The following is a 12,133-nucleotide window of genomic DNA, read 5'->3' as shown; positions in this document are numbered from 1 at the left end:
TGAAATTGCAGAAACATCCATTTTGGGGCATTGCAGCATGAGGTATTCCTTGTATAGGCAAACTTCTGAGCCAAAATCACTCTTTCCTATTGGAAACATTTCCAAGCTTAGGTTACAAATCCATTTAGAAATAGCCTGCTAAAGGACCAGTCTCTGCCACATATAATCTTTCATCTTTGTTAGAACTTAATACACTGAAACTGTTTGAGAAGGACCACCTTGGGACTGAATTTTAAAAAGGCTTTTGTGATCAGGCATTTCTGCCAAAGCACTGGAAGCTCCAAACTGTGATCTGACAGCCTTGCCACAACAAAAGTCTGTATGGGTTACCATTCTGAGTCCTTCCTGCTCCTGCTTTGCCAGCAGTGGGCTGACTGTGACGATCTCGTTCTCTCTGGCAGTGCGTTTGGGCGTGAGATGCTGAAGCGGAACATCGGCGTTGTGGTTGTGGGCTTCCCTGCCACCCCCATCATCGAGTCCAGAGCCAGATTCTGTTTGTCTGCAGCTCATACCAAAGAGATGCTTGATACAGTAAGTGTCTCATCTTCCTTCTGCTCATGTCTGCTAATAAACAGATACAACAATTGTCTGGGATTTGTATGCTGGTTCAATGTTTGGTACATGACATAATTGAACTGAATCTTCAAAGCCATTAGTAGTAGAGCTGGCAGTGACTCCATCTCTTTCCTTGCTTCAGCAGTGCAGAATGGCTGCTTAAAGTAAATCTCAGGACTTTTCTTGTCCTATTTTAAAAGGAGACAGTCTCATTCCTGTGAGACAATGCTTTTTACTCTCTTTAAAGGCCATACCTTGCTTTGAGCTGATTAGAAGGAAACATTTTGTATCTTCCGACCCTAGACGCTAATGGCAAGGAAAAAAAAATAAGAGGGCCTGAGAACCTCCAAAACATTTATATTCTTCTCTAATGGAAGCCAATAATTACTAGTGAGAATTTGTATTCCAGAGATTACTATTTCTGATCTTGTTTAAAGCTTCAGAGCACTGTATCTTAAATGAACCTGTCCTAGTCAGTCTGTACCACATGCAATGCCTTACTTACTCTTACCAGCACTTGCAGAGGGAATAGAGGTCCCCTCAAAGGAGGCCTTGCATCACAGTTAGGAGATGCTGCCTTCAAAAAGTAATGATGGTGGTTACTCTCTGACTAACAGAATTGAAAGAGAATTATATGGATGTCTGACTATTCTTAGTATGTCATGGTGTGGTAGTGGCATTCAATTTTGAGTCTTCTGAATAATCTTTTTTGATGGACATATGTACATGGGCTGTCTTAGGCACTGCCAGAGTTCTGCATTGCACTTTTTCCCCACTTTGAGAGTCTGGCTCAGAATATAAACTAGGTTGAGTCGTGAATTTGGACTTCATGAGAGTAGACTCTGTCCTATCAGAGACTTACTTGAGAGAATTTCATAGGATACAGTCTCAAAGAGCAGAGGTGTCCAGGACAGTGAATTATTTTTCCTTCCCTGAAGAATGATCTATCCTGACTTAAAGGAGAGCGAATGTAGTGGGAAGCCTGCAGGGATGAACAAACCAACAGAAATATACCATAAAAGTGTGTAAGAGGTGCAAGCACAGACAGGTGACCAAGGAAGAGCAGAGACACAATCCTGAGCATTTAGGGATGGGGTCAGGAAAACCAAAGCCCACCTGCAACTCAGTCTATCAAAGGACATCAAATTCAGCAGGCAGAGCTTTAATGAGATACTAGTAACAAAATAAAGAGTAGAGAAAATGTGGAGGACTGCTGCTGAATGGCACAGAGTCAAGTGAGAAATGCATGCAAGAAGCAAGGGTATTCAGTGCCTTTGTTGTCTCAGTCTACTGGTGAGACTTAGGAATCCTGTGACCATGAGATTAGTGGAAAAGTATGGAGCAGTAAAGACTTGCCTTTGGAGTGAAGGAGGCTCCAATAAGGGAACAATTAAACAAAATCAACATGCACAAGTCCATGGGACCTGATGAGCTACATCCACAAGTGTTGGCTGTCACTGCAAGGCTGCTCTTGATTATCATCTTAGGAGGAAGAGTTCATGGTGGTTAGGGGAGGCTCCTGAGCAGTGGAAGAGAGCAAATGTCACCTTCTTCTTGAAGAAGGGCAAAAAAGTATGAGAAACTGCAGGTTGAAAAGCTTTGCCTTTATCTTGAGAAGATTGTGGAGAAAAAAAGTCTTGAAACTGTTTTTGAACATTTTGTGGACAAGGTGATTTGGAGTAGTCACAGAGTTAGGAAGGGAAATTATGCCCAATGTCCAAATGTGATCAGGTGGTAACACTTCAATATGTGAACAGCAAATAGGGTATCTAACAGATATTTACTAATGTTTTGTAGAAAAAAGAATAGACTCAACCTTTTCACACTTGTCCGCTGCAGAACTTACATAAAAATCAACAGCTTAAAATTACATGCTTTCTAAATTTAATTTCTGTTAAAAAAATTAGTAAGGTAGTGTGTGGTGTCAGCAGTTTTGTAATGTATGTGTAGTGTAATTGAGTAGTATCAACCTGCTGTGTATCTGTGGTGCTGTACTTGCTGCTCCTGAGTTGTTTCTGCCTTCTGAGAGATTCCCTAATGTAACACTCCAGCAACAAACTGCTTCAGGAATTCTTTCTTACCTACTTGTACTACTACTCTTTCCTTAATTATTTCAATTTAGTTGTTTTCTGTTTCAAAGAAAGGTTTTGAACCAGTATGTTCAGAGAAGACCCTCTCCTTTTTTTCCTTTCCACCTGTATAAAATAAATAGTATCAGACTTGGCTCAGAGCGTGGTAATAGACTGAGTTCATTGACACAAATGAGGGAGCAGTAACTTCTGGGCAGGTGGACATGGAGTGGGAATAAATGGATAAGAGGTGGGAAGAAGGAAAATAAAGAAAACTGAAGTCTGAAATCATATTGCTGCAAATTGAGCTAAAACTGTACAAACTTGATGTAGTACCTGAGCAATCGTGCAATTCTACAGTTGATTAGGTTCTTGGTCTTCTCTTTCAGTGACTAGCTGGGGCCTTTGCCATAATAAGGTGCTTTTGTAGGGTCTGTATAGGTACCACATTTGCTTTCTTGCAGAAATCTATCTGTAACTTTTATTACTCTGCTTTAAAAACCTCTTTTCCTGTCAATTCTTTCTTCATTTTCCAAAAATTGTTTCAAATTTTGTGCATTTAGTATAATACTCATTGCTAGAGTACGTCTGTAAGTGTTAAATGTACCAAATTGAAGAAATGCTTGTTCAATATATTAGAGCTTGTCTGCTAAGAAAATTAATCCAGAGCAAAATGAGGTGTGAATTTTGAAGTGAATGAAGAAATCCTGATTTAGCTCAGTATGTGAAGGCTTTTTTCCAAGTTAGCGTAACCCCCTTTATGGTTCAAAATAGCTGCATGCTCAGAACCCAGAACATTGGCAAGAGGAGTTAATAGGGAGCAAGTCTGTGTTGGTGACTTTGTGCTGTGTTTTCTTGGGATGCAGTGGAAAGGGATTGATTTCAGGCAGCTAATTATTAAGGCAGACCTCAGGTCTAATCCCTCTGCTAACTGTGGCAACAATATCCATGAGCAGGAAGAACTAAAATGAATGGACTTGGGGAGAGCTGGCAGACAGCTTCTTCAAGTCACTGACAGAGAGGACAACTTGGTATCCCATCTGTGTATTCATGAATGCTAACTAAGGCTCTTGTGGTATTTTTTAAACAAAACTTATCCAGGTTTAATGCATAGGGAAGAGAAGCTTGTCTTACAAACAGTGATATTTGTAATGCTTCCTTGTTCTTATTAAATACAGCCACATGATGAGGAACAGTTCTTAGTTAAAATTTTAACTGTTTTATGTAAATAAAACTTCCTTGCCTAAAAATATTTGGCTTAGGATCAGAGTGAAGTCCCTCATAACCTGCATCGCTGTGGGCTGTGCTTTCTTTTCAGTGATGAAAAATATATTACACTCTCCTAAAGTCAGAGTACACCAATGCCATTTCCTTTGTAGTTTTTGCTGGTCACATGGCCCTTTTTGTTTTAAATTAATAAAATCCTAAATCTGCATTCAAGAATAACAGTTAACATACTCTTTCAACAGAAATTCAGCTTTAAATTGCTTCCATATGGGATCTTTACTTAAAGCTCTGGCAGACTGTGCCCACACTTTTTGTTTTGTTTTGTTTTTACCGAGATCCAACTTCTGGGTTTGTCATTCCCCTAGATTTTAGAGTGCAGAGGTTTTTGCTGCCAGATATAACAAGCATGAAGGGCCATTGTTTAAAGAAACAAAAACTTGAACTATCTATCTAGGAAGAAAAAACATGTAGAGCTATTAACCCCCATCTGCCAACTGTCCTCAAGAGACAAGCATTTGACCCAGATTGGAGCATTAATGTTGAATTAGTTGAATTCTGAAGCAATGCTGAATGTACCTATCTCAATAAATTTACAATTCAAGACAGCAAAAAAATGCCAACCTTTGAATTCAAAAACATCGCATTGAACTTGGAAGTGATCTTCTGAATTAATTTTTGTCACTTGCCTGTATAAAATAACTAGCATCACGTGCTATCACAGATTTGTCTGCAGCAACTGATTTATTTTGTACTTTGCTCTAGGAGCATTCTGTAGAGAAATGCAGTTTAGGATTTGGCTTTTAAGAGACCTTATTGTGTGTGGACCAATGTCTTATCAGAGATTGCAACATAATGGAAGTATGATGAACTGAGCTGGGACTTCCCTCATTTCTTACGCAAGCAGATGTTTGATCTCTGGTAAACTTCATAATATTTGAGTTCAGGTCAAAATGGTGAAAGGCTGTGCTAATTCAGTAGCAGTGTTCTGGGTCATCAGTTGCTTGAGTGCTGCCTTTGTGGCAACCTCAGTGGGACTTGCTTTCAAGGACAAAATGCTTAGAGTCCTACCCAGAATAACTTCTTATTTTTCTTGCCTTGGATTTTCTGGCAAAAATCTCCTGTGCCATGTTGTTTATGAGATATAGCTTGCATCTCTAACTGTATATGGACAATGCAAATTAACCAAATGTAGATATAACAAATGAATCTATAGAACTTGTTAGCTCACTATTGTAGTTTGCCTTTGGTATTTTGCAATTTAAAAAATACAGTAGATCAGGTTTGCTAACACAGGTTGTTTTCAAACTGAATAATACATAAGGAGGAGTCAAATCTCAAACAAAATGTACATTTTTTTTCTAATTCAGCCTCATTACCTCCAGGAAGGGAAGAACATTATTCTGTTTTTCTGTTTATGAATAGTCATAAGGTTGTCTGGTTATTGTGATCCTGTTCTGAAACTGGAGTAGTCAGGCGGATGCATAGGCACTCTCAGTTAAATGACTTAATGCTGTTGATGTAGTCTCAAAATTTCTGAGCACTAAAATAATAAAAAATCCTATGCACTTTTGAAGGTACTGGCTTCTAGCACAGTAAAATCTCAAGTCAAATGTCTGTCAGAATAGTCTGCACTAGTATGCATAAAGGAAGATGTGCAGATAACTTGCATCTGTCTCCTGCTGATCTGCTGTGGTCTCTTTGTCAGGCTTTAAAAGAAATCAATGAAGTTGGGGATCTTTTACAACTGAAATACTCCCGTCGCCGTTTGGTACCTCTGTTGGACCGGCCGTTTGACGAGACAACATATGAAGAAACAGAAGACTGAACTCCCTCCACGTGCCTCAGAGGGAGGGACACACCCCATGGGACACTCCGTGGCACACAGGCCACAACATCTGTGAACAACACACTTCTGACTGCTTACTATACAAGACATTTCCTCACAATACTGAAGTGGCCACATCAGCTCTAAATGGCATTCTGTAAATAGGGAGAGGAGAAAAAAATTCTTTGATTCCTGTGTCTTCAGGGTCTGGCCCTTGAGGTGCTTGGCTTTATTTTTTTCCTGTTGCTTTTTTTTTTAATTTATTTGTCTCAATGAATTCACAGCAACCCAAGTTGGCTGTGGCTGATCAGTTCAGACTTTGTATGCACCATTAGCCTCCCAAATGCTGGCTGAGATGTTGTGAGCATGTGTGATGCTGGCATGGCAGCATTTTCAGTGTCACTGCTAGGTGTCTGATCTTCCCAATAAGGAATGAGCTGACCTGTTTCTGGAGACTTCCTAGAGAAACTGTTGATTGCTAACTTTGACATATTTTAACAAGATGGGTAATCAACCAAAGTTGGATTTTTTTTTCATTTGCAGTTACTTATGTTTAAAACTTGAATTTAGCCTTTTTAAAATAAATGTGTTGATGACATGTCACTGACAGGACCATTGTTCCCAAACATTATTTAGTTTTGTAAGCCACAGGCAAAAGGACTTCTGGAACTGTAGCCTCTTTTCCTTCCCAGTATGGATGCCAGATTGTCTCCTGGTTTTGACACTAATTGTCCCTTTGATAGAGGGTAAGTGATGGAGAGGGGTTTGTTTTGGTTTTTTTTTTTAAATACTTCTGCTTAAAAAAAAGAAAAAATATGGGTGTTATGTGTGTTGCTTTCTCATAGTCAGGTTAGTTTCTCTTGCATAAAGTCATTAATAAGTCAGTAAGTCCTAGAAGGGTGCTCTTGGGTTTAAACAAACTAGAGCAAGTCTTGTGCTTAGTCTTAAGACTAAGCCCCCTCAATGAGCAAGGGATGACTGTTGGGAGACCCATCTATTTCATGCAGATCTGTGAAAGACTGCTGTCCTTTGCTATGCTAACTCACTGTTTCTTGTCATCTGTGAGGTGTTCTTCACTGACCCTGTCACACATATGGGCAGCTTGAATCTTGTAGTCATACATTACATTTTGGCTGACCAGCAGAGTCCCCATTGGCAGCTGCATGTCTGTAGGCCTTCCCTGAAGAGAGACAATGTCCTCACAATTGCATTTAGTTTGATATCTTTATTCTTTTGTACTTCTGTTACTGATCAACACTACTCAAATGAGTGTTGGCTGAGCCAGTTGCTGTTCTGAGCCTTTATTTGCAAGTTTAATTCTGTCCCTGTTTGAAATAGATGCCTTTGCTCTAACACACCTTAGAACTGGTCTGCTACTTAGTCTTTACATCTTGAATTCTTTCAATTAACAGAATGGATCAACAAAAAGGTACCAAAAAATTTAAATATGAGTCAATTGCAGTATAATTTTTTTCTGTACTTTATATTTAGACATACACAATTTCTGCAAAGATAGTAAAATGTTAACATTGTGTCAATTGAGTTGCGCCAGCTCTTCAGTTTGGGTTAGGAAGATACTTTTTGCTGGTTACTGAGGTTTTAGAAACGGACTTATCATCATATAAATACTAAAGCAGAGAGCAACTCAAAGCTCTTTATGTGGTGCTGAAAAAAAATTATTTCCTTTAAAGTTCTTTCATGTTCACTCTTTAACTAACAGGGAGGGAGTGTTTTGGCCACTAGAACCAAGCAGTTCTGCAAATACACGTGGTGAGTTAAAGCAGAATTGTCTCCTATTTTATAGACTATCTAACTTCATGCATTTATAGATCTTGTTACATTTTAATGTAAAGGAACTTCAAAACACTGGTTCATTTTTTACCATTGAATTTCAGAAATTTAATTACATGAGAAGAACTGAAATTGACTGTTTGAAAATAGGTCCAGATAACTATTTCTGTCTTAGTCCATTAATGCTGGTTGGCTCTTCTTCTGGAGCTGAGTGAGTGCAGAGTCTGAGAAGTCTGTATGTGCATCTTGGATAGCTATGAAATAATCTCACATGTTCAGCCAGAGTGAATAAACAGCAGTTAGCTGAGCTTACTTTCTCACCTGTGTTCTGCCCAGGACTAGCTCTTAACATTCCAGCAGATTACCTGCTTTCTGACTTCAAGAAGCTTTACCTCAAAGAATTACTGACTTTTTTCCTCTCTGGATTGTACTAGGGAACAAGAGGAGGTTTGAAGCCCTGACTTCAGCCCTGATCCTATTAACTTGATCATGATATGGTTTATGAGCAGACAAAACTGACCAATTTGAAGACTTGGATCAGTAGGTAGCTGTTTATAAGCATTCACAACTGTACAGTGTGTTTGTCTGCTATGTAGTCAAGTCAGTTTGAAAACTGTGATGTGTATTAAGTTAGAAATGGGTTATCATAGATTCCACAAGTGTTGACTCTTAACCTCGTCTCTGGGAATCAGTTTTAGAGCAACTTGTCTTTGGAAAGGAAAAAAAAGCTTCTGGAAAATCTTCATAATATAGATAAATCCTGTGTAATACTTCTGAAATGGTCAGTGTTTAAAAATTACTAGTGTGAATTTGGTTTCTGGTTGCACCTGTTGAGGAAATTGTGTTCAAGCTTCTGCCTTTTAGTATCTTTCTGCTGTGTCACACTGTCTGCATATAACTTTGAATTTGGGTTGCAAAGACACTTGAGAAATAATTCTGGCAGTTAGCATGTGAAAACTGCTTGGTTACATTTCAGCCTTGCCATATCCTTTTTGGGAAGCAAATCCCCCCACTCCTCTCTGAGGCCTTTTGTTCAAGAGAGACTGTTTTGCCAAAGTCTGGTAAAAATAATGAAACTTGTTGAAACTGCTTCTGAAAAAGTAAGAGTTACAAGTCCAAGATTTCACACTTTTAATTTAGTAATTCAGTGAGCTTGAAAGCCAAGAAAACTATTTTGCATCTACTAAAAAAACTCAAATAAGGGCTTGTGCTAGGCAGCCCTACAGCATGTATGCTGTCACAGTATGTGTAGGATGGATTGCTGCTTTGATATTTATGTACTGACCAGAAATCTGTCTCCTTTTTCTCCTGGCAGTAGAAATGAATGAAAGAACCAATCTTGAGAGATCACAAAGGAAGAAAAGCTGCTTAAGAAATAAAACTTCAGTCCCTGCCAACTTTTCAGAGACATTCTAATTGAAAATGACTCCTGGTATTTCTTAAGAGATGCAAAATTGAAAAGAAAATGAAGGCTGCTTTTGAACAAAGGATTTTTGCCCAATACTGTATATTGGCTAAACTTACTCATAAATATACAATAGTTACCTTCCCAGTACCTCTCTGAAGAGCTAAGCAAGCAAGTTTTTGCCTCTGTTGAGCAGAGTGAAGAGTTTAGAACCATTACTATTTTTAAGGCTAATGGCCATATTCTTTCAGTCATAAGAAAATTGAGAAGCTCCTATTACCGAGCATCAGCAAAGAGTGGGAGATCTGCTTCTTGTTAGAAACTGGCCTTCCCAAGTAGACCTTTGTCTTAGGGAACCTGATTCATAGTTTTCCTTTAGTTCTTTGGCAGAGAAGAAACCAAGTTTTTTTGTGTCTGAATATTCATGGCCTTCATTTTTGTTTTTTACATGACACAAACTTTTGTATAGTATGTATATGGTATATTTAACTCTTTAGTCGCTGTATCTTTTCCCTTCTTAGTAGCATCCCTAATGAACAGTTCTGGTTCTTGAGTTATGGGTGTAGTATGCTTCTGCTTTAGGCAAAGACTCAGGAGCGAGTTGACCAAACATCTGAAGGAATTGCATTATCTATCCTCCTCTTGATAAGAGTGCAGATGTGGTACTCACCTTCACAAAGAACAGGCAAGGGAAGTGTGCCCATCTGTGCTGTGTGGATAAAGGACTGATACAGCAGACATGGAGAAAAGGAGTAGTCAATCATTGCTTATTTTCAGCTATAAAGGGATCTTTCACGTGTACTTGAACAAATATCCCTAAATCAGGAATGCAGCTTTCAGTGCCTGAATGGACACTCCTCTAAAACTTTTCCACACCAAGTAAATACTTCTTCTCCTTCAGTTCAAGTTTTTATTTCTTTACCTCTGAAAAGCATTTGGCTTACAGCTGTTTGCTTGTTCAGAAACAATGTTATCCATTCAGGGAGATCATAGGAGAGGTTGGAGGAAAGCATGAGTATGACTCTTCATTTCATCTAAGAGAACATCTTGCAGCACTGGATCTGGAGCACCATGCATGAGCCCCCTTGCTGCATCACAGAGAAGGAAACTTGTGGAGATATATCCCAATATACAATGCTCAGTCAGAATGTATACAGTTTATATATATTATTTTTTACAGTTTATATTCAGCCTATTAAAGTGTCAAACATGCTGGGATCTGTGTGGATGGCATCTTCTGCATGGAGATTTGAGGCACCTGCAGTCTGTTCAGCACTAGTGAAGTGCAGAGCTGTTTAGGAATGCTTAGCATGACCCCTCAGCAGGTGCATTGTTGGCTTTGGTGCTGGACCTAACACCCAAGTGGTATCGGACCACTATTTAGGAAAAGCATGAGTCATTTGACCTGTATAACCCTAACATGGTTTTAAAAGAAAAAAAAAAAATCTCCAATGCCATTCTGATGGCTTTGTATTCCTGTAAACATTCCCAGCCTTGCAGTTGCTCACTTGTTCAAGGATTCACACATAATACTAGAGCACAAACTTAAAGAGTTTGTGTGAAGTATTGTACTTTACCTTTCACTAAAAAGAGAAGCATTTGTTGCAGACATTGGACCTGTTGTGCTTATATCCCCAAAAGGGGCTGGGTGAAAGCAGATGATGACTGTGGTGTGTGTTGAAGGCCTTAAAACTGTGATTCTTGGTATGAAGAATTAAGACTGACCTTGAAGAATGCAGTGGATTTTAACCCATGGATGAATACTTGGTGCTCTTAATTCAGCAAATGTACTGCTGTTTCCTTGGGAGGGAGAGGTTCAAAACTCAGTTTGTGCGTGACCCTGGCTAGCAGCTGTTTAAGGAGCTGTCTGTACGTGGGAGCAAGAGTAGCGCAGTTCTCTGCACTCTGTTCCTGTGTAGCTTACATAGTTCCTGCCTAGTTCCATCAGTCACTTGTTCCTGGGCTGCTGGAAGTGGGAGGCTTACTGAGATGGTCAGGGATTTCAGAACCAGTGGCAGCTAGCAAATTCATTTCCTCAACAGTAGGTGAACAGGTCTCACAGCAATATGCCAAGGGTTGGTGCCATTCCAAAAATACCCACTGTGAGGTGAAACATGCACCAAAACATCTGACCTTTGTAAACATTTATTTTTTTTTGCCAAGGCTCATCCTATTCAGACAGTATTTCTGCTACCCCCTAATGGTATATTAAGCTTAATGCAACTAGCCTCCCAATATTAACTTCAGACCTATCTGAGAGAGGACTGAGGAATGCTGGAGCCTGAGGCTTTAGGCTAGTAGCCCCAAAGCCAATGGTGGCCCACATTTCCACAAGCCCTGGGCAGAATTACCAAGTCACAGCACTTCATCTTAAATTGCACTGTATTCTTATGCCTCTGTGTTGCTATAATGTACATATATATTGGAATTTTTTGTAGATAAGACATTTTAGATAAAATTTTTAAATGGGCTCCCCCCCCCCAAAATATTTTATGCCAGATGTCTAATTTTTTTTACACTTGTGATTAACATGAATATGGATGCTCTATGGGCAGGGAAAAAGATAAATAGATGGTACATTGGCTTTAAAAAGGTAACAATGCATGTTTAAAAAAAAACACTGGAGAAAAAAATGCTTGGGAAAAAAATTCATTCAAATATATTCTATGTTCTGCATAATAAAGACTTTGAAAAAACACTGTATCGTGATTTTGGCAAATTTTTTTTCTTAATGAGGCTTTTCCCTATTAAGGAGACTGAACCCTCTTCCTTTCCAGTCCATCTCCCACCCCCCCCCCCAAAATCAAAACCTCAAAAAAATTCAGCACATGAGATTCATACAGGAACGACTGGGTAAAACCATAGCCTGTTTGAGAGCTCAGACAGATCACTGTTCCCCTCTAGCCTTGTACTTCAGAGCCAGGAAACCTTGCATGCGAGATGGATGCTTAGCTGGTTTTTGGCAGTCTCTGCTCCGTCGTACAGCAACAGCTTTGATGTGCGGTCTGGAAAAGCCGCCTCTGTTGTGGAGAGACGCCTGCAGCCGTAGCTGCTGCTCCTGATGTGCAGCACTCCCACGATGAGTGCCCGCTCTAGCTCGGTGCTGGCCCCAAAAAGCTGCTGTGCTTGAAAGCTAGGCTGCTGCCCTTGGGTGCTGTTAGTGTCAGGCTGCTCTCGGCTGCCGTGCTGCTAATGAGATATTTGAAAGGGCTTCTTGATCCATCTCGCATGGGATTCTTGACCTCACATCTGTCTTGCAGT

The 12,133-nt window shown here is 39.6% G+C and overlaps 1 protein-coding gene across 8 annotated transcripts in view; it reads left to right on the top strand.

Moving 5' to 3' along the window:
• The window catches only part of SPTLC2 (serine palmitoyltransferase long chain base subunit 2), a 77,795-nt gene extending 66,220 nt beyond the window's left edge, over positions 1-11,575 (top strand). Inside the window, exons 11-14 of one of the 8 annotated variants that reach the window (XM_056493810.1) lie at positions 402-531; positions 5,557-6,422; positions 7,397-7,446; positions 8,786-11,575. In XM_056493810.1, the coding sequence (XP_056349785.1) occupies positions 402-531; positions 5,557-5,676 (250 nt within the window). In that variant the 3' untranslated portion in view covers positions 5,677-6,422; positions 7,397-7,446; positions 8,786-11,575. Of the gene's footprint in view, positions 1-401; positions 532-5,556; positions 8,529-8,572 lie in introns of all 8 variants that reach the window. The other 7 variants (XM_056493809.1, XM_056493806.1, XM_056493812.1 and 4 more) reach the window with 7 other exon arrangements.
• Positions 11,576-12,133: the final 558 nt, after the last annotated feature.

This window comes from Oenanthe melanoleuca, chromosome 5 (assembly GCF_029582105.1).
Source record: "Oenanthe melanoleuca isolate GR-GAL-2019-014 chromosome 5, OMel1.0, whole genome shotgun sequence".
NCBI lineage: Eukaryota > Metazoa > Chordata > Aves > Passeriformes > Muscicapidae > Oenanthe > Oenanthe melanoleuca.
Note: the sequence above shows the minus strand (reverse complement) of the source record. Positions and strands in the feature narration are given on the sequence as shown.